The sequence below is a fragment of the Ambystoma mexicanum genome, chromosome 8 (assembly GCF_040938575.1).
Source record: "Ambystoma mexicanum isolate Mex_15411 chromosome 8, UKY_AmexF1_1, whole genome shotgun sequence".
Classification (NCBI taxonomy): Eukaryota; Metazoa; Chordata; class Amphibia; order Caudata; family Ambystomatidae; genus Ambystoma; species Ambystoma mexicanum.
In genome coordinates, this window is record NC_090929.1 from 755,547,771 (window position 1) to 755,566,786 (window position 19,016).

Genomic DNA, 19,016 nt, shown 5'->3' on the forward strand with positions numbered 1-19,016 from the left:
CAACGCAGGAAAGCTGTAAGGTCAACGCAGGAAAGTTGAGGTCAACTTAGTGTAGGGTTAAATCGCACTCCCAAAGATAGGAAGCACCCAAAATGGCAAAAGGATCATGTAGGCCAAGCCCCCAGTACCTGTGAAATTAAGTTGTTCCAGGAGGTTGCCTTCTTGACAGTAGACCCTTGTTCCTGGTGATGAAAGGGAGGACATCTGGTGGGCTCCTGCAGAGAGTGACCTCGGCAGCAATGGATTTCCATAGAGTATGCAGCTTTGTGGTGCCAAAGAACGAAAAGCTCTGGTTAGGATCTCCTTGATCCCTCAATCCTGGACTCTGGTGAGGGGTCTCTATGCAGATTTCTTGCTTCTGTAGGGTCCTCTGGATACCCATCTGGCCAGATTCGGAAATCAGAAGACAACACTCACAGATGGTCGCGGTACCCTGGATATTGGGCTTATGCAGCCTTTGATAGTCACAGCAAGTCGGGGGTTGCACCAAAATAGTCCATCTCAACGCTAGTTGGCCCCACCAGCCTAAGGAAGGAAGTCGTCCATTACGGGTCTTCCCTGAACATTTGAAAATGGGGTCAGCACAGCTACAGGGCTTCACCAGGCAGTTCACGGTCCAGGAGGGTGCTGCTAGCGTACTCTTGTCTTCTGCTTCGTATGTTGTCCTCCAGTAGTACACTGCCTCTAGTCCCAAAGACCTCGCTTTTTATGCACGCTCTCATTTATTCATCACACAGCAAGGTGGCCATCATCCATTGGAACTGGTTTCACTCAGGCACACCTAGAGACAAAGGATATGCCAGCTCACTTCCTTCCCACACACTGCAACCTGGGCCAAAGGCAAAAATACAAAAAGGACTCCAACCTGATGCAAACAGAATTAAAGCCCAGAAGGAACCTAGGACATGTCGAAATGATTGGGGCCATTTTGAGAAAATGGTCACCCTTGGGAGCAGCACTGCAGCTGAGGTATCAACCTGCAGATACAGGTCACTAGGTGGTAAAAAAGAAACCACCGCCACCAGCCATTTAAGTGAGTTAGTGTAACAAAATGTTACATGAGGAATGGTGTAAAGGAGCTATGTAATCCCACCCCAGCACTCCATAGGGTGGTGTGTGCTGGACCCACAAAAGATGAGCCAAATAAGACAGGAGTCCTCTTACCATTCTTGGTAACAGTAGTTCACCCAAGAAAATGTAGTTAAACATTAAGAGAAGTCCAAGGGACTTTCAGTGGCACAATGCAAAAAGCAGATGCCTATGGAGTTTACTAGACCCCATTGTTAGGCAGAATCCTGTGCAGTTCCCTTAGGGAGCACTACAGAAGATTAAGACTACAGGTATGAGCAATAAATCCCCTTTGGTATCAGTCTGTACCACAAAGATTTAATTGGTAGCTGTGGCTAAGCAGTCAGACATCTCAAGAGGGAGATTAGCAGTATTCAGGGTTTACGCATTAGGACTACAATACTATGGAATAAGGAAACGCTGACCAAAGTGTTACGCTCACCTGGCTCCCACAGAGGCGTTGATCAGAACTGGACAGCTGCGGTCTCCACCAATGTGACGCGTAGGGCCGAGATGACGGGCTGGACTGGCCCACCTCGCTTCGTTTGCTTGGCCCGTATGAATATTCTTCTGATGGTTTGAAAAGATGAGCTCTCCATCCTGCTTTGAGTGCTGGGGCGCGTTGATAACCAGTTGCTTCACTGGCTCGAAGGAATTGGTGAGTTCCCGAATATTGACGCTGAGGTTCCCGGCAAGACGCCGCAAGTATAAAGTTCGTAAGAGTTCAAATGCCCGACTTTCAGTCTTGTCCGATTCCTTGCAGGTTGCAGCTGGACCCTAATGAAGAGTTCATCATGGCAACCGGTAGTATTCTGGTAAGGATTTGTATTTTCCAACACAGTTCGATAAAATAATGTCAATATGTAACCTGTTGCTTTCTCCCTTATTCAGGCGCCGAGAGAAAGTATGAAGTCTCAGGGAATAATACCTCTGGCGGTAAAATCAGGTAAGTCTATTGCGGTGAGGAGGGTTCCCCTTGTTAGTCCCTTTGTTTCCCCTTGCTGTCCTTTTGTTTCCCTTTAGGGGCCGGGGTTCGGCGAAGATGCAGTGGAAGCTGCGCCGACCCGTGAAGAGGAATAGTACCCCCGGTGGTAAGATCAGGTAAGTCTATGGTGATAACTAATATTCCTCTGTGTATTCCCTTGGCTCACCTTGCTGTTCTTGTCTTCTTAGGTGCCGGAGTGCAGCGGGAACATGCAGGAGGATGCGGGGGAATGTGAAGATGCTGCGAAGGCCGTTGAGTGTGGCGCTGCACCAGGCGAGGCGCATAAAATAACTTTTCTTCCAGGTCGAAGGCGCAATGGATCGGGAATTCAGGTAAGGATCAAAGGTATTGCTCTTGTTCTAACCTTTTCTCCTTCTTTCTCCCTTTTTCTAAGAGCTCCAAACTCGAGGCGGGCGTGGCAGAAGGCTGGATGCAGACTTGCAGGCACGGTGAGCGTTACGCTGCTGGATGCAGAATAACGCAAAGCGTGTGCTGCTCTTCGGGCGTCGTTTAAATAGCCTCCAAAATAGTCGCAGATAAGTATTCCTCCCCAGCCCCGCCCGAGTAAAAAAAAAGTCCCCAAGTAAAGTAGTCCCTTCCAAACCTCCTTTGGCTTGGAGCTCTTGCAGCATGGTCTGAATCAGGTAAGTTTTAATCTATGAGCCTGACTCTCCATACAAGCCTGGCGCCATAGGCGCCAGGACTGGACCCAAATAGCCCCTAGCAGGGGTTATTGGGCTTGCTTAGGATAACTTGATGCATGCTTCAGGGGTTGCTGGACTTGGTCTGGGTCCCCGGAGGTAGGCATCATGACACAAAGCTTGGTATCAAACATATGTATTTATTTTAAACACTCTGATGTTCACACACAAATGACTATTATAAAAGCAAATTAAATCATTCAAGAAAAGTATACACAACTCCCTATTTAAATTGTAGACAAGTTTGAGCAAGAGTGAAAACCAAGCAGAAATGGCACTATCAATTTCTCAAAAGGGAGGGAAAGGCCAAGTTATACAGGAATATACTCTTAAACACACCAGCAACACTTCAATTGTTAACAAGTTAGGCAAGGCAGTACTTTAGCATGTATAATACTGGAGGTGAAAACCAAGCACAATGGCACTTCACAAGTTTAAAAAGTGGGAAAAGGTGGTTATAAGAGTCCGGTGCAGAAACCCATTTCTCGGTGAGAAGCAATCTAGAGAAGGCAGTTGTAACAGATTTAGCCAGAGTCAATAGGCCTGTGCCAGAGTCAGCGATACTGGGCAAAGTGCCCAGGAGCAAAATATAGTTGCAGTCAAGTCTTTGTTAAACGATTCGAAAAGGTGGTTGCAGAAGGTGAAAGACAATGTTAGATAGGGGCGGCCAACCCAGTAGGTAGGTAAAGGACTAAAAACACCTTTAGCAGTACCCAACGGAAATGGAGGCCTGGCGGAAAAATGTACCTTAAAATGTACAAGAGGCTCCTGCGGTGGCGGTCGTTCCTGCAGTTCGGGAGATCCAGCAGAGGAAGAGAGGCTCTCGTCATGGAAGGTTCGAGTTACTGCACTGCCCAGGGATGTAACCAGCCGCGGTGCTGCCAAACGAAATTAAAAGGTACGCTCCCTTAAATTTCGGTCGGGGTGGACTGGCGCCTGGCTATCTGGTCTCCTAGTGCTTGGCACTGGCGATTCGACCACAGCAGGTCCAGGAAGGCGATTGGCAAACTGGTTGGCCCCACCAGCCCAAGGGAAGACGACTCTTGCAGGATAAGATCCTCGAGTCGTTGGAGAAAAGTGGTGAGGCTTCACCGGTGATTCAGTTGTTGCAGACGTCTTTGGCTTTTCTCCTCTTCGGCTTCTTCGTTCCAGTGGCAATGTCTTGTCCTCCAGTCCTCAGTACCCTGCTTTTATACAGCAGGGCCCCCCATTCATACAGCCTAGCTGTCACTCTCACAGTGGGGTGGCTCTCCTGGAGGGAGAACCACCCAGCCTATCGGGGCAGAGGGAGACTTGGGTTGCGTAGGCAACGCTGTCCAAAGGTGCCTATTCTCCATCCACACATCCTGCCTACCCCAGACTCGGTGGCGCCGAAAGGAGGGCTTCTGTGCAGAACCCCACCAAAAGGACGAACAAAGGATCCCCGACCTGGGTTAGGACTATAGAGAAAGAAATTAAATCAAAGTTCTGGCAATAAAAACCTACCGGAGTAAAGTTAATATTAAAATAAACCGGCGGTATGTTAGAAGCGGTCAGTAAAAGTGGTAGCCTCGAACAATGGGAAAATCCCATAGGAAAATATTTGCGGTAGTAACCACTGCCATCAGCCAGAAACGTTTGAGAGAGGGTCTGTACAGTACCCCCTCGAAAATGAACACCAGGGAAAAACTATTAACCCTTCCCAGTACCTCCATAATAAGATGGGTTGTACTGGTTTTGTTCATAAGATTTGACTAGTAAAGTCAATGGGGACTTTACATGCCTTGGGAGACGGTAGTCAGTCCCAGGGTATGGAGTCTATGTTTGGGGGAGTCGCTACGACACCCCTGTGGTACGGCACGGAGGGTGCTGTGTACCACACATGAAAAAGGGGATTCCTATTAGGGTGAGAAAAACCCCATAGACCATAAGCACACAAGATAGCCTAACACACAGTAGCAATCTGCCTAAGAGTGGGAAAAAAGCGTCACTCTTAGGAGGGAAAAAAAATTATCCCCTCAAATCCAGCAAAGCTGCTGGGGGACTCTATAGGTAAGGGTAATTAGCCATTGAAGAGAATTCGCCCCAACACCTATTAAACAGTAAGAAACAAATCCTAGGGAGAAAATAAAAATACCCACACACGAGTGAGAAAAAAGATACTCACTCAGAAGTTAAAATTTGGCACAGAAATGAACATTCTCCCCAACAGTATGCAGAAAGGTGACAGTGACCGATTCTACAGTAACCCAACACTAAGCATGCCAAGGGCAACATCAGTTACGCCTTATGGTAAAGGGTCCGTTGGCCAGGATACCATACCTGAAAAGTTTCAATTGGTGGGCAAGCATCCATGTGAACAAAACATGCCTATGGAAAGAGTTCCCAATACAATATGCCCAAGTTTGTTTTGGGAGTTGCCCTTCACGTAGCTCCAGTTGTGCGCAAATGCATTTGCTGCCACTGCTAAACAGTTAAGTCGCTGAAGCAGTCCATCCAATAACAAGGTTTCAGCCTCTTCAGTGTCTGGATCTGCTGCAGACCACAGTAGTTGTGTATTCCAATCTAGAATTTATAATGCTGCACAAAGTCTTAGACTTCGTCATCAAAGAGCTTTGGCCAACACGCTGGTCTTTTCCTGGATTTTGAATCGACAAGCAGGTTAAAATAATTCATTACAATTCAAATGTAGATGTGCCAATATTTGTAGGTTCATAAAACGCCAAACAAACATATTTGCACAAAACCTTTACATGGTTTACTTCTTTGTACCTGCAGTATTGGTCGATCCCGCATTGCAATTTCAAAGGAGGTTATCACCACTGGATGAGTCTGCAACACTCCCTCGCGTTTAGAAATCTTACGTGCCAGTTTACGACGTGTCTGTTGATCCCCATGGTACAGCAGGATGGGAATCTAAAGAGAAGCAAGTGCTTATTCCCAATTCTCAAAACAAAGAAAAATTACACATCCCCGAGAAAAGCAAAACTGAACAAGCATAACATTCCAATCCACTAAATGACCAACTACACCAATATTATGGAGCTAAAACAATATGCATTGCTCACTGGGTGGCATTATTGTGGTCTTGGATACATTACTATTGTCATTTGTTTCATACGTAGTGGTCAAAGGACAAAGTAATACATCACTTCTAGAAACGCCACCTAAACTGTATGCAAGTAATGGTCTGGGGTGACCAAAGACAAGATACTCAATGGTAAGTGGGAAGTGAATAGTGTCCAATAGATGTGCATCTCCTGCATGAATGTACGCATTTACATTTATGACAAGTTACAATCATCTTCAAGACACCTACTACATGTTAGATAAATAATTGAGGCAACAAAATGTATACTATACCTGTGGAGAAAATCTTTTGAATTCAGATACCCAATTTGGAAGTGTGGACAGCGGACCACACACAAAGAACGGTCCTGGCACTCCTCGCTCCACCATCATTGCAATAGTGGCAATACATTGAACTGTTTTGCCTAAACCCATTTCGTCAGCCAAGATTCCATTAATACCATTTTCCCAAAGCATCTACAAATTAAGAAAGAAACGCAGTTTGACATGTAAAACTTTAAAATGACCACATACTGCTTAGTTTTCAATTTCTAGTTTGACAAAATACTGCATGTGGGATTTGGGGAATCTGAAGGACCAGCACTATGGCTCAGTAGCTCCATGCCACTTTGAATGGCCGTTTTCCACAGTTAACAGGGATACCATGCCCCAGAAATACTAAATAGAGCAGGCAAGTGGGAACAGAACTCCCTCCTGGTTATCACTGAACCAAAGGCCACACAGTTTATGGGGGGTATGCAGACAAAATCCGGTATTCGGGACCACATCTCATAGCACCATGTGTGGCAGCCTCACTGCTATCCTGCTTGCTATTCACCTGCAAGGCTGCCAATGCACTAGACATTGGGACAACATACAAATGGGTCAGAGCACAGTGTCAAACTGCTCTTGTATCTCTGCACTCGCCCAACCACGCCGGACTTGCTGGACCTTCTGGCAACAGCAGAACCAGGTAGGGTGAGTGCATGGACAGCAGCTGCTCCCCAATGTATGGCTCTTTAAAATGGAAGTGTGCAACTACAGCTCTGCCGATAGCTCCGCACTGAGAGGATGCCCACCCATAATGCTGTAGACTAGGGAGAAGGTCTGTACTTAAGGGAGCATAAGTCCTGCACTATTCTGTTCATCACATTTGGTTCTCTATCATGTATGAGAGATACCGATTGTTCCATGAATGTACTTTGTCATCACATGGATTGAAGCTTTATGAATCTGTAATGAATACAAAAACAGGACTATGCATTGAAAATGGACAATCTTTCCCGGAATGCTAAACCTCTAGGCCAATCTACTGCTTTGTTTATGCCATGTGCTTTGCTCTCTGCTACTCTCCAATCCAACTCCTCTCCATACAAGTAGTCCATTTCTTAACAGCAGTCTCTTCTGGAAATCTCAAAAAGGTCCCATCCACATTGCACCTAATACACGGCTTCCACCCCTTAGTGAGGTGGTGTCTTGGCAGAGTAGATAACGCATTAACAGCCTATGCAACTCCAGCCATCCTATCAAATACCATTAGTCGTTCACCAGCCACGCTGACATTCAACTCCACAAATCTGAAGGGTGGAAAGCAGGCTTCCCTACAAGGTTTAAAACCCATAAGTAGCAAGTCTACTAGATCTCAGCAGAAAGAACTAAACTCAAAGTTGTCAGACTTGCCGAGGTCGGCAACCTTTGCCATTCCACATTTTTTGAAACAACTCCCAGCTTAACTAGTGCCAGCATAGTAAATGGTGAGCTCATGGGAGTCATAGTCCAGACCATTTGTAGAGTCATGCAGACCCCTGGCCACTAGCTAGTTTACCTTGATGGGGAATGGATACATCTTCAGAAAAATATGCAGTCACAAAACTTCCACGAGTGCACACTAGCCCCTTAAGAATGCACCATTACTTAGTGCACCAACTTAATATAATTCAAACCTGCCTTGGAGAAACAGAAACATCCCAATTATCACAACACATTAGGGCATAGCCTCCTCCTTGTGCTTACATTTGGTCCACCCTAAAACGACTGACATGGACCCATGTAATGGCATTTCCCAATGGCCCCACCCCCCTCAGCACTTCTTTACCACTTTCCACATAATTTCTTCTCCTTGCTCATTTTCTGTCCTCTAGCAGCCAGAGGCAAGGATACCCTTAGCAAATGGCACAGTAGGCCAACCCAGGCATGCCTAGGTGCTCTGAAACTACAGTAATGATTTGGTGCATTATATAACAGCCTATTAAATGTCGCTTTGCAAATATGTGGGTAGACAGACGTTCCCACTTTGTCCAAAGCCATTGATTGCAAACATCCCTGTTAAGACAAAACTTACCCGGAGCCATTCCATGCCCTCCACCTGATACCAGCGCATGATCCCTCCAGTGAAGTACTTTGGTTGTTGATAGGGGACAGGCTTCCCATCAAATTTTCTCACAGGATCTAGCAAATGTTTGGCATTGTGACGAACAGTTTGGGAAAGCCGGTCTTTAATAGCAGTGTTGGAATCGCCATTTGTCTCAAGATATTCTTTACTCAGTATACTGGGAGTAGTTTCTTCAACCTATATGAAGAAAAGGTTTACCAAATATTGAAGCTGAATCGTGCAACAAAAAGGTTATGCAACTACATTATAAAATAAGGAGGAAGTCACGTAGCATTTCACTCAATTGGACCTGCTGTTAAGGTGTCCCCATTATTCTGTGGTAGAATTCCAACAGTGTAAATGGCATTTGTACACCTGTATTACTCCAACATGTTTCCTTACGTTTTGTATGTTATGTTAGGCAGATTGAAGTTGTATACCTCTCCTAGTGAGGCCACCCAGTACTTTTTGCTGGGCTTCTGTACCCTTTTCTTTTTATCCTGAATGATGAGAGCCTCCCCTCCACCCACCTCGTTCATGCTCATTTGCTCTGACTTTTGGAACTCTTTTTCCTGGGTTTGACCTTTCCTACGGAGTCTGCTTTGCTCCATATCAAAAAGGCAGCGTTACTTTTGCAGGACAGTGTTGCTGGGGACCCCTTGGGTTCTTCTGCAAGATTTTTACTATCCTCAAGTAACTACTGTTACTATGAGAGATTAAAATACCACCTTATGTGGACTACTAAGGGGATATAGCATTCCCTTGTCTCTGCTCCTGTGTCTTTCTAGTCACAGTGACAACCCTACAGTTCTGGCTGGTGGCAGTGGACGTGTTCTACCAATGTTTGTGCCATTTTGTACTGCAGTCCGCCTTCACACACTCGGCTATGCAGAATAGGGTCACCTATGTTCTAACATCTTGGCTCTTTCACCATTTCTCGCATGGTTGTCCTTGCCCTTCTACCATTTTCAGAGGTGGCGATCTGTGTGTTTTTGCCTTTGGCCGAAACCTGTGGGTGTACCACCCTAGGCGCCAGTGTGCCTGCGAGGATAGTAAGCAGGGGTGGCATTTGACACTCCCCTACCCTTTGTCTGCTAGAGTGCCTGAATGGAACCAGTTCGCACTGGGGCGTTGGCTTTCTAGATTGGACAGCAACCTGTGCCCTTCTGTAAACATGCCGAGAGTTTACAGGGGAGTGATCTGGGAAGTTGGAATATAAGGAACAAGTTACTTACCTGAAACTGTTCTCCAGCATGGATCTGGCATGGATTCACATGCTCATGAATATTCAGGCTGGGAATCCTTGGTTAAAAAAAAAAAAAAAAAAAAAAAGTGAACTGTCTTTCTAACAACCAATCACTGGTCTCTGGGTCATACTGACCCCAGCCAATTACTGCCCTCTACCTAAGCCCCTTTGGCAGCCATCTTAAGATTTGGTAGCACGTAAAGTGGCAATAGGACCAAGAGAAGAACCGCAGAGGGGTAGGTGGGAGAGTTTGCATGTGAACCCATGCCAGACCCCATGCTGGAGAACAGTTACAGCATGGGGTCTGGCATGGATTCACATGCTCCTGAATAAAGGATACATAGCAGTACACATGCACAACCACGGGAGGGGGTTAAGGCTCAACATAAGCATCTCTTACCACCGCACCAGACTCACCCTCAAACATGTTGCGCAGCACTGCTTGTCCGACTCTGGACTCCTCCCTGGAATCCTTGTCTACACAGTAGAATTTCGTGAAGGTGTGAGTCGACCTCCTTGTAGCCGCCCTGCAGATGTCCAGCAAGGCATACCAGACAGGAACGCCGTAGTTGCAGCAATCACTCTGATCGAATGGGCTCGGACAGCCAGCCAACAGTTGGTTTGCCAACCGGTGACAATGGGTGATATAGCCGGGGAGCCACCTGGAAGCCTTGGAGGGCCTTCCCTTGGTTCACATGGCCAAAGTTCACAAACAGCTGTGATGTCTTCCGAACTTTGTGCGGTCCACATAGAACATCAGTGCTCTAGCCAAATCCAGCGAGTGCAAAGTCCGCTCAGCCAGCAAAGGCGTCGGGGAGAATACAGGTAACACCAAGGGCTCGTTTAGATGAAAGTCCAACGGCACCTTGGGCATGAACGAGGGGTCCATCCGTAGCACTACCCTCGTCTCGTGGAATGTAAAGTAACCGAGGGCCTGGATCTCTCCCACTTGTCTTGCGGAGGTGATGACAAGAAAAGCTGTTTTCCACAACAACTTCAATGGGCCGGATGCATAGGCTCGAACGGAGGCCCCATGAGCCTAGTCAGAACCACATTGAGTTCCCAACGTCGGAATGAATTAAACAGTCCTCTGACTAACTCCTTAACCAGACGGTGTGACCATAGCGACGACCGTCCCGGAGATCTGGTGTAGGGGGAGATAGTCACCAGATGGACGATGGAGGCATGGGCTAGTCCAGCCTTGGCCAAGGACAGTAAATACGGCAGTACCATAGGGGACGGTTTTGTGAAATGAATGGCATTTTCTCTGGTGTCTTCTCAATGGGCTGATAAGAGTACTCCCTCCCGGCAGGCAGGGATACTCGCGCCTTTGGGCAGAGTCCTGCGGGTCCGCCATGGCGTCTTCGTGAGTGACGCCACCACCCCTTCAATGGAAGGCTGGGCCTTCATGGTCTTGGTCGAACCCGGAGCCTTCTCCTTAGAGGGGGGGCAGGGGGGCATGCCAGTGCCCCACTTCCCATTGGCCTTCTCCGGCAGGCCGGTCTTGGGCTTCTCCTTGAGCTTGCCCGGATGGTCCGACTTACTCTTTGACGAAGATCCAGAGCGTTGGCTGGTGATCGAAGCCGCTGGAGACGCTGCATCCACTGGCCGCAGAGGAGCCCATCGCAACGGCGCTCCCGTTGACAGTGGACTTGCAGTGCTTGGCCTTTTGTTGGGCCCCCGTGGGAGGAGCGCCTTGGTCTTAGAAGACCGCTCAGTTTTCTTGGTAGCAGGGGAAACATGCTGCTGGGACCCGCCCAGAGCAGGGGCATTGGCCTACAGTCACTCCTTAAACCGCTGATGCCGATCCTTCAACAGGCAGTAGAGGCACTTGGAATGCTTGTCGTCCGAGAAGACATTCCGCAAGCCGCAGTCAGAAAAAAAAAAAAAGCCGAATCCTTCATGCGGGCGTAGGCCTTGAAGAATCTTCTGGAATCCTCCATGAAGAAAAACAAAACGCGCCCCTTGAGGGGTGCTTAAGAATCAAAAAAAAAATGGGTATCTGTTAATCAGAAGGTAGATCGATTGAGGGTGAAGCTTAACTGACCGAAAAAAACTTTGAAAAAGCGCAAAACGCAGTAAAAGCTCGAGAGCTAAGCACAAGGACTCACTTGAATGTGCTGTAAAGAACAAGTTACTTACTTGTAACCGTTATCCAGCATGGGTCTGGCATGGATTCACATGCTCATGAATATTCCCCCGTCGGGCTCGGTAAAGAAAAAAAGAAAATCTGTTTGGTGACTGCCCTCTACCCAAGCCCCTCTGGCAGCCATCTTCAGATTTGGTAGCACAAAGTTGCAGTAGGACCAAGAAGAGCTGCAGAGGGGTTGGAGGGAGGGTTCGCATGGGAATCTATGCCAACCAATGCTGGAGAACAGTTACAGGTAAGTAACTTGTAACTTCTCCAGCATGGGGTCTGGCATGGATTCACATGCTCATGAATACAAGAATACATAGCAGTACACACATGCACAACCACGGGAGGTGGCAAGGCTCAACATTAAGCATTTCAAAAACTCAACATGAAGCATCTCTTACCTCCTCACCAGGCTCACCTTCAAGCGAACAGGTTGCGCAGCACTGCCTGCCCGACTCTGGACTACTCCCTGGAATCCCAGTCGACGCAGTAGAATCTCGTGAAGGTGCATGTTGACCTCCACGTAGCAGCCCTGCAGATCTCCAGCAGGGGCACACCAGACAGGAACCCGTAGCAGCGATCGCTCTAGGACGGCCAGGCAACGGTCGGTTTGCCAACCAGTGACCGTGCATGATGCAGCCGGAGAGCCATCTGGAAATGGAAGCCTTTGAGAAGGCCTTCCTTTGGTTCACAGGGCCAAAGTTTACAAACAGCTGTGATGTCTTCTGAAAACTCTTCGTGCAGTCCAAGTTGAACTTCAACGCTTTAGCCACATCCAGCAAGTGCAAAGTCCTCTGAGCCGGCGACGAAGGAGACGGGAAGAAAACAGGTAACACCAAGGGCTTGTTGAGATGAAGTCCAACGGCACCTTGGGCATGAAGGAGGGGGCGAGTCCTCAGCACTACCCTTGTCTCGTGGAATGTCAGCTATGGAGGTTTACAGGTGAGGGCCTGGATCTCTCCCACTCGTCGTGCGGAGGTGATGGCCACAAGAAATGCTGTGTTCCACAAAAGGAACTTCAACGGTGCCAAATACAGCGGCTGAATTTAGGCCCCATGAGGCTGGTCAGCACCACATTGAGTTCCCACGCTGGGGCCGCAGCCTTCACCGGCAGGCACAAGCTGAACAGTCCTTTCATGAACTCCTCCACCAGGCGATGAGACCACAGCAACGACCGCCCCGAAGTTCTGGTGTAGCGGGAGATCGCCGGCAGATGGATCTTGGAGGCACGAGCCAGCCCCTCCTTGGCCAGCGACAGCAGGTACAGCAGCACTTGAGGGCCCATGATCCGCAGAGGGTTGATCTGTGCACGGCACCAGACAGAGAACCTCTTCCATTTATGTCAATAGCAACGCCCTCGCCTTTGCAAGCACCTCCTTGCAGTCCACTGGGATATCGTACCCTCCGAACTCTAGTGCTGCAGGGGCCAGGCCTGCAGGTCCAGCGATCCTGGGTCGTGATTCAGGATGGCACCTCCTTCCGTGGCGAGAAGATCAGCATCTGTCGGCAGTTTGACTGGGGGGACAGAAGGGGGGAGGGGAGTATGCCGACATGTCCAGAAGGTTCAGGAACCAAATCTGCCTCAGCCACGCCTCGGCTCATCCTGCACTGGGACGGTCTGAGTTGACTGATGAGTCACGGCAACGCATACTGGAACAGGCCGTCCCACGGGAATGCGAATGCATCGCCCATGTTCCCCAGCTGGGGAAACCTGCTGGCGAACCTCCGGCACTTGGTGTTTGTTGCAAATAGATCGATCTGGGGGATTGCCCCATCGTCTGAATAGGAGATCAACCTGATCCTGTCCAAGCTCCCACTCATGGCAAGAGCGCAGCTCCCTGCTGAGTGAGTCGCCGATGGTCTTTATTCCTGGGAGATGAAGGGTACCAGGAACATCCCTTGGGTAACAGCCCAGTGCCACAGATCCTGCGCTTTCTTGGATAGGGCGGGGGATCTGGTGCCCCCCTGCTTCCGGATGTAGAACATTGTGGTGGTGTTGTCGGTGAAGACCCTTACCACTTTGCCCTGGAGGGACGGAATGAAAGATCTGAGGGCCCAGAACACGGCCCAGAGTTCCAGGACGTTTATGTGCAAGGACCTCTCCTCTAGGAGCCAAAGGCCTCTTGTGCGGAGATCTCCGGTGTGAGCTCCCAATCCCTCGCTGGAGGCATCCGTCAGTTTCCTGATACGCTGGGGTCTGGAAGTCCATGCCCACCGCAAGATCACGCGGGTTCCCACCACCGGATCGCTTGACGGAAAGTCTCATTGAGGGAGATCTGGTCTTCGAAGCTGCCTGCCACTTGGATCCAACGGGCGTTGAGGAACTCCTGCAGTGGCCACATCCGCAACCTGCACAGACGCACAATGACATCATGCCGAGCGGGGACTTTATGGACCTCACCCTGGCCACTTCCATGGTCAATAACCGTTGTACTTTGCCCAGAATGGCCTTAGTCCTCTCAAGACGGCGAAGCCAACTGTGCCACTGTGCAGAGTCTGGCTCCCAGGAACAGGGCATCCTGCGACAGTACCAAGTGGGACTTTGCGAAGTTGATCAAGAATCCCAGATCCGTGAGCAGGCGGACGGTCTTCGCTGTGTGATCGACGGCGAGTTCTCTTGAATTTGCTCGGATGAGCCAATCGTCCAGGTAGGGGTATATGTGGATCCCCTGCTGGCGCAGCCACGCCATCACTGGTGCCAGGCACTTGAAGACCCTTGGCACCGACTTCAACCCAAAGGGCAGGGCCTTGAACTGGTAGTGCTGCCCTTGGACCACGAATTGTAGGAACTTTCGATGCCCTTTGTGTATGGGGATGTGGATTTAGGCATCCTCCAAGTCCATGACGACAGGAAGTCACCCTCCTCCAGTTGTCCCAGCACGTGCTGAAGGGTGACCATCCGGAACTTCTGGGACTTGATATATTTGTTGAGGCGGCGAAGGTCTAGGATGGGTCGAGAGCCGCCGGTCTTCTTTCGGACAAGGAAGTACTGAGAGTACACTCTGGAGCCTCTTTTCGGGACGAGTTCCATCATGCCCTTTTTTTTAGCATCGCTCGTACCTCCAGAAGCAGTTTTGACACGTGGTTTTCCTTCCTGGCCACGGGTGGTGAACGGGGACACTTTCTTTCGAACTCCAGAGTGGTACCCATGGGCCAGGGCATCTAGCATCCAATATTCTGGAGATGGACTCCCACACTGACAAAACTTGCAAGCTGGCCTCCCACCGGGGTGCTCGGGTGGGGGCCAGACGTCACAGCCAGTTCAGTCTTGTTTGGCCGAGTCCTTCCCATCTTGGCAACGGTGTCCTACGGTCTTGTTGCGGCCTCTATAGGCTTCCTGTGACGAGGCGCGGGCTGCCTGGCGGTACGAGGAACTGCCGCCAAATCCTTTAAAGGCACCTTGCGACTTGCCTCTGGAGGTCCGAAAGGACGGCCGTTGAGAACCCAAAGCTCCGGTTGTCTCGGTGTCCGCCTGGATGGCCTGCAGTGACTCGTCCACTGCCTTGCCGAACAGTTGTTCCTGTCGAAGGGCATGTCCAATACCCTGGTCTGCATGTCCCGACGGAAATTGCTGGCCCTGAGCCAACAGCGCTTGCGAAGGCAAACGCTGTTGCCCATCTGGCGAAAGCCAGTGTCAGCGATGTCCGTGGCCACCGTGATGGAATGGTCCGAAGCCACCTCGCCTTCCTGCAGGATTTCAAGGGCTTCTGCCCTCTTGTCTGGGAGGAAGTCCAGAAGGGGAGCAATCCAACCACAGCTTCCTGCCATAGCGCGCCATGATTGTGAGGGCGTTGGCCGCCTTCATAAGTCGTCCCATTGAGTCCAGCTTCTTCCCCTCACGTCAGGTGGGGAAGTGGATGTTGATGCAGTCGCCCCTGCCGATTTCTTCTTGGCTGCCGCGGAGACCACCAAATCCGGGGACAGCTGTGCCCTGAGGCACATAGGAGCGGGGTCTGGGACCCGGTACTTCTCGTACCGGTCCCTCTTCGCAGGGGCCGTGGACAGGTTTATCAGCAGTGGCAGTCCTTCGTCCCAGATGTCGTGCAGTAATGGGACTGAGAAGACAGTCTTCCTTTTGGCCTCCTGTCGTTGGTAGAGGAAACCTGCCTTCTGCTCTTCAGGGCATAGCTGGAAAAGCTCTGATGGCCTGGCAATCATGGCATGAAAGGAGACAATTTCGAGGGGAGGCAGGGGGTGATGGGAGATCCGTCCAGTCGTCCGTCCCAGTCGTCGCCGTCTCCGTTCCAGTCTCATCCCTCAGTGGAGGAGATGGAGATGAAGGATGAGATGAGGGGGGGGAGGATTGATTCGCCTTCGCTTGCTCGGTGGGCTCCGACGGGCCATGCGCCGCTGGATTGTCCACTGGGGGTAAGGGCAACCTTGTCCTCATCTCCGTACACAGGGTCTGTAAAGTCATCAAGATTGCTCCCGAATTGTCCTGAAGGCATTGGTTGCGACGGCTGGGGCGCGGGGTCCTCCGTTTCCTCCATGGCATGCTGCTCCTCGGCTCCACCGTTGCCCTCTACGTCCACCTCATTGGGATCCTTCCCATAGGCCTCGAACTTCTTGTACAGGATAGTTTTTACACCAACCAGCTCATCCTCAGAGGTGGTATCTGTCAGTTAGGACTACCATGCACCCCCCCCCCCCAGGGTTTCACAGGTGTCTTCCTGATAGGCTGGAAAGAGGATTCCCTCCGGGGTGGCAGGGAAACTCTAGGCCCGGAAGTAGACTCCACTTATTGCACCCTGCTTGGCACGGAGCACCCTCAAAAGGTCTTAGACCACTCAGACTTCTCACCTGCTGCTGGGCTCTTCGCCTCCAGCCAGTCAGCAAGACGTTTACGACGGTCCTTCATGGTCCGGACAGACATGTTCTTGCAGAACGCACAGTCCTCCACGTGCAAAGTCAGCGTGTAGGCAGTAGAGGCACCGGGAGTGGTTTTCCTCCTTAAAGACGTTCTGCAGTCCACATCCTGGGCAGTTACTTAACAGTTTGGATCCAGTAGGCGTTGAATCTCCTTTGTCCTGGGCCATGTCCAAATCGGGGTAGGCCTCAAAGGTCTTCGGAATCCTCCAAGAAGTGTAATTCGGCAGTAAACTCTTTGGGAAAACGCAAAACGCAGTTAAAGCTCTAGCGCTATAGCACAACGACCGCCCCCCCTTCCCCCCCCCAACAACACTTGAACGTGCTGTAAAAATCTGAAGATGGCTGCCAGAGGGGCTTAGGTAGAGGGCAGTCATTGGCTGGGGGCAGTATGACCCAGAGAGCAGTGATTGGTTGTAAGGAGAAAGACAGTTCAGAAATTAAACAGATTTTTTCTTTACCTAGGAATCCTCAGCCCGACGACAGGGAATATTCATGAGCATGTGAATCCAAGCCAGACCCCATGATGGAGAAGTTGACGTTCCTGAGGTAGAAGGCAAGTCTATCAAAGGACAGAAGTTCCGAAGCTGAAGACGACCAGAGTCGCCTGCAGACCCTTCCAGTAACTGATCTAACCACTGATGTCCTGACCCCGGTTTCTACTCTTCAGAGCTCCTCTGTTGATGACAACTCCTTCCCTTTGGCTGGTGGCACCAACTAGCCTCAAGGTGATCTACAAATTGAGCCATCTCCGAGGTGCTGTGCCTATCCAGAGACGCAGACTGCGAATACCAGGCGACCCCTAACCCATTTGCAACGCATGGTCTTTGCAAGGACGAATCAGACCCAAGTCTTTGCTGAGCTCTTGGTGAACCTCTAGAGACATGATCCGACACATCTAAAGTCCCCTCACCAGAATGCAGGACTCCAGAATCGAAGAATGACCGGGCAAGTAGTGCTTTGTAGGTGCTGAGAAAAAAGGTGCCAAAAATCTCAATCACCAAGGAAACTTCACAAATGTCCTCTCGAGACTGCTGCTGAGACAACCCATTCAAAGTCCTTCCTTTCGTCACCAGACCAAGGAGTCAGCGTCAATCGCTGCTGCACAGAGGAGAATCCAGAGACAATCATTTCTTTAAAAGGTACTGTGGGGTGAAAGGTAGAATTTACCTTGAACCAAGAAGTCAATCGAGGTGGGCAATGCGTGAAAAGGTGTCCACCACCTCCGACCCAGGCTTGCCAGTCTGTCCCTTTAACGTGTCCTTAAGCAGGGTCCCCTTTGTTGCGCTACCTTCAAATAATATTATGGAGACAAAGTATCCTGAGGAACATTTGCTGTTATACTGCTTAAGAATTTGAATCCACTCCCAACTGACTTTCATGTAGTTAGGGATTGGACTTTTAAAGCGTTAGTTTGTCCCGAAAAGTGAGTCTAGAACGTGAAGCTCTGCTGCTGTGTTATTAACCAACCTTTGGTATTGCCAACTAAATACAATTAACATACATCTTTGTCTCAACACAAGTGCACCGTTGTATCGATAATACGGGAGAACTGTCATGAGTGTAATTGTAACCGCAAGCAACTACCATTAAAAAAATGGCCTTTGAAAAATATTAAGAATTTCTGTGTGCTGATTAGTGAATTAAGTATTTACCTTTGTGTAAAAATAATACATTATATATTTTCACATTACATTTTATGTGCAAGTGTTTCTTTGGACTATTGTATTTGCTGGGCTCAGTGTACTTCCCTACATCTCACATCTTCCTATGATAAGCCTGACTGCTCTGCCACTCAGGTTCCTTGAGTAGTACAAACATACTAAGAGTCGGGTACCTCTATACCAAAAGGGATAGTTTTATGTAGTCTTCGCTCAAGTGGACTTTAGGAAATCTCCTCTAACAATGGTAAAACAGTACCAACTCATTACTTTAGAATGTGAGAGCAACCAGCAACTTAAAAGTAAGTAATAACTTTTAGACACTTTGTAACTTTTCTATTGCAGAGATTCAGTTACAACACAAACTCTTTATTAAGTCCTTCTACACTCGTTATACTTTCAAGACAGAATCCGTCTCAAGAAGTCCCTCCCTAGTCGATTGCATGAGTTCTTTCAGAGGCAGAAGAGGGACCCTAGGGGTCTAGGAGCCAGCTGTAGGCAGGTTGAGATAGGGTTCAGTAGCAGGAAAGTCGAAGGTCCAGAGGATATCCAAGTAAGTAGCAGCTTCAGAGTTAGCTAAAGTGTTTGGGGACTTCAGAGAAGGCTCCTATATGCGTTTCCAGCATTAGGCCTGGGCAGGTGGCATGGGCAGACTCCGATAATCACCCACTCAGCCTCACAGGATGCACACAAGACTTAAGGCAAGTATTACCCAAGCCAACACAGTACCTTAGGAGAAAAGTACAGGATCCAGTTCTTGGTCTTGAGACTGAAGGAATGGACACCGAGTAATAGTCAAAATTAGTTTCAGTGCAACCAGCCAGGCAAGTGAATTTGCAATTGTAACAAAAATGTTACAAGGTAAGTAGGCAAGGGGATACATTGCATCTTCTCAGCAGGCCCACTTTACCCCACGGGAACAGTAATTCACCC

At 49.3% G+C, this 19,016-nt stretch overlaps 1 protein-coding gene across 1 annotated transcript in view; it reads right to left on the reverse strand.

Annotated features, from left to right (window-relative positions):
• The window catches only part of HELLS (helicase, lymphoid specific), a 588,544-nt gene that overhangs the window by 411,780 nt on the left and 157,748 nt on the right, over window positions 1-19,016 (reverse strand). The window contains exons 8-10 of the mRNA XM_069610592.1: window positions 8,144-8,371; window positions 6,097-6,279; window positions 5,506-5,649 (exon numbers count right to left, since the gene is read on the reverse strand). Coding sequence (XP_069466693.1) covers window positions 5,506-5,649; window positions 6,097-6,279; window positions 8,144-8,371 — 555 coding nt within the window. The remainder of the gene's footprint in view (window positions 1-5,505; window positions 5,650-6,096; window positions 6,280-8,143; window positions 8,372-19,016) is intronic.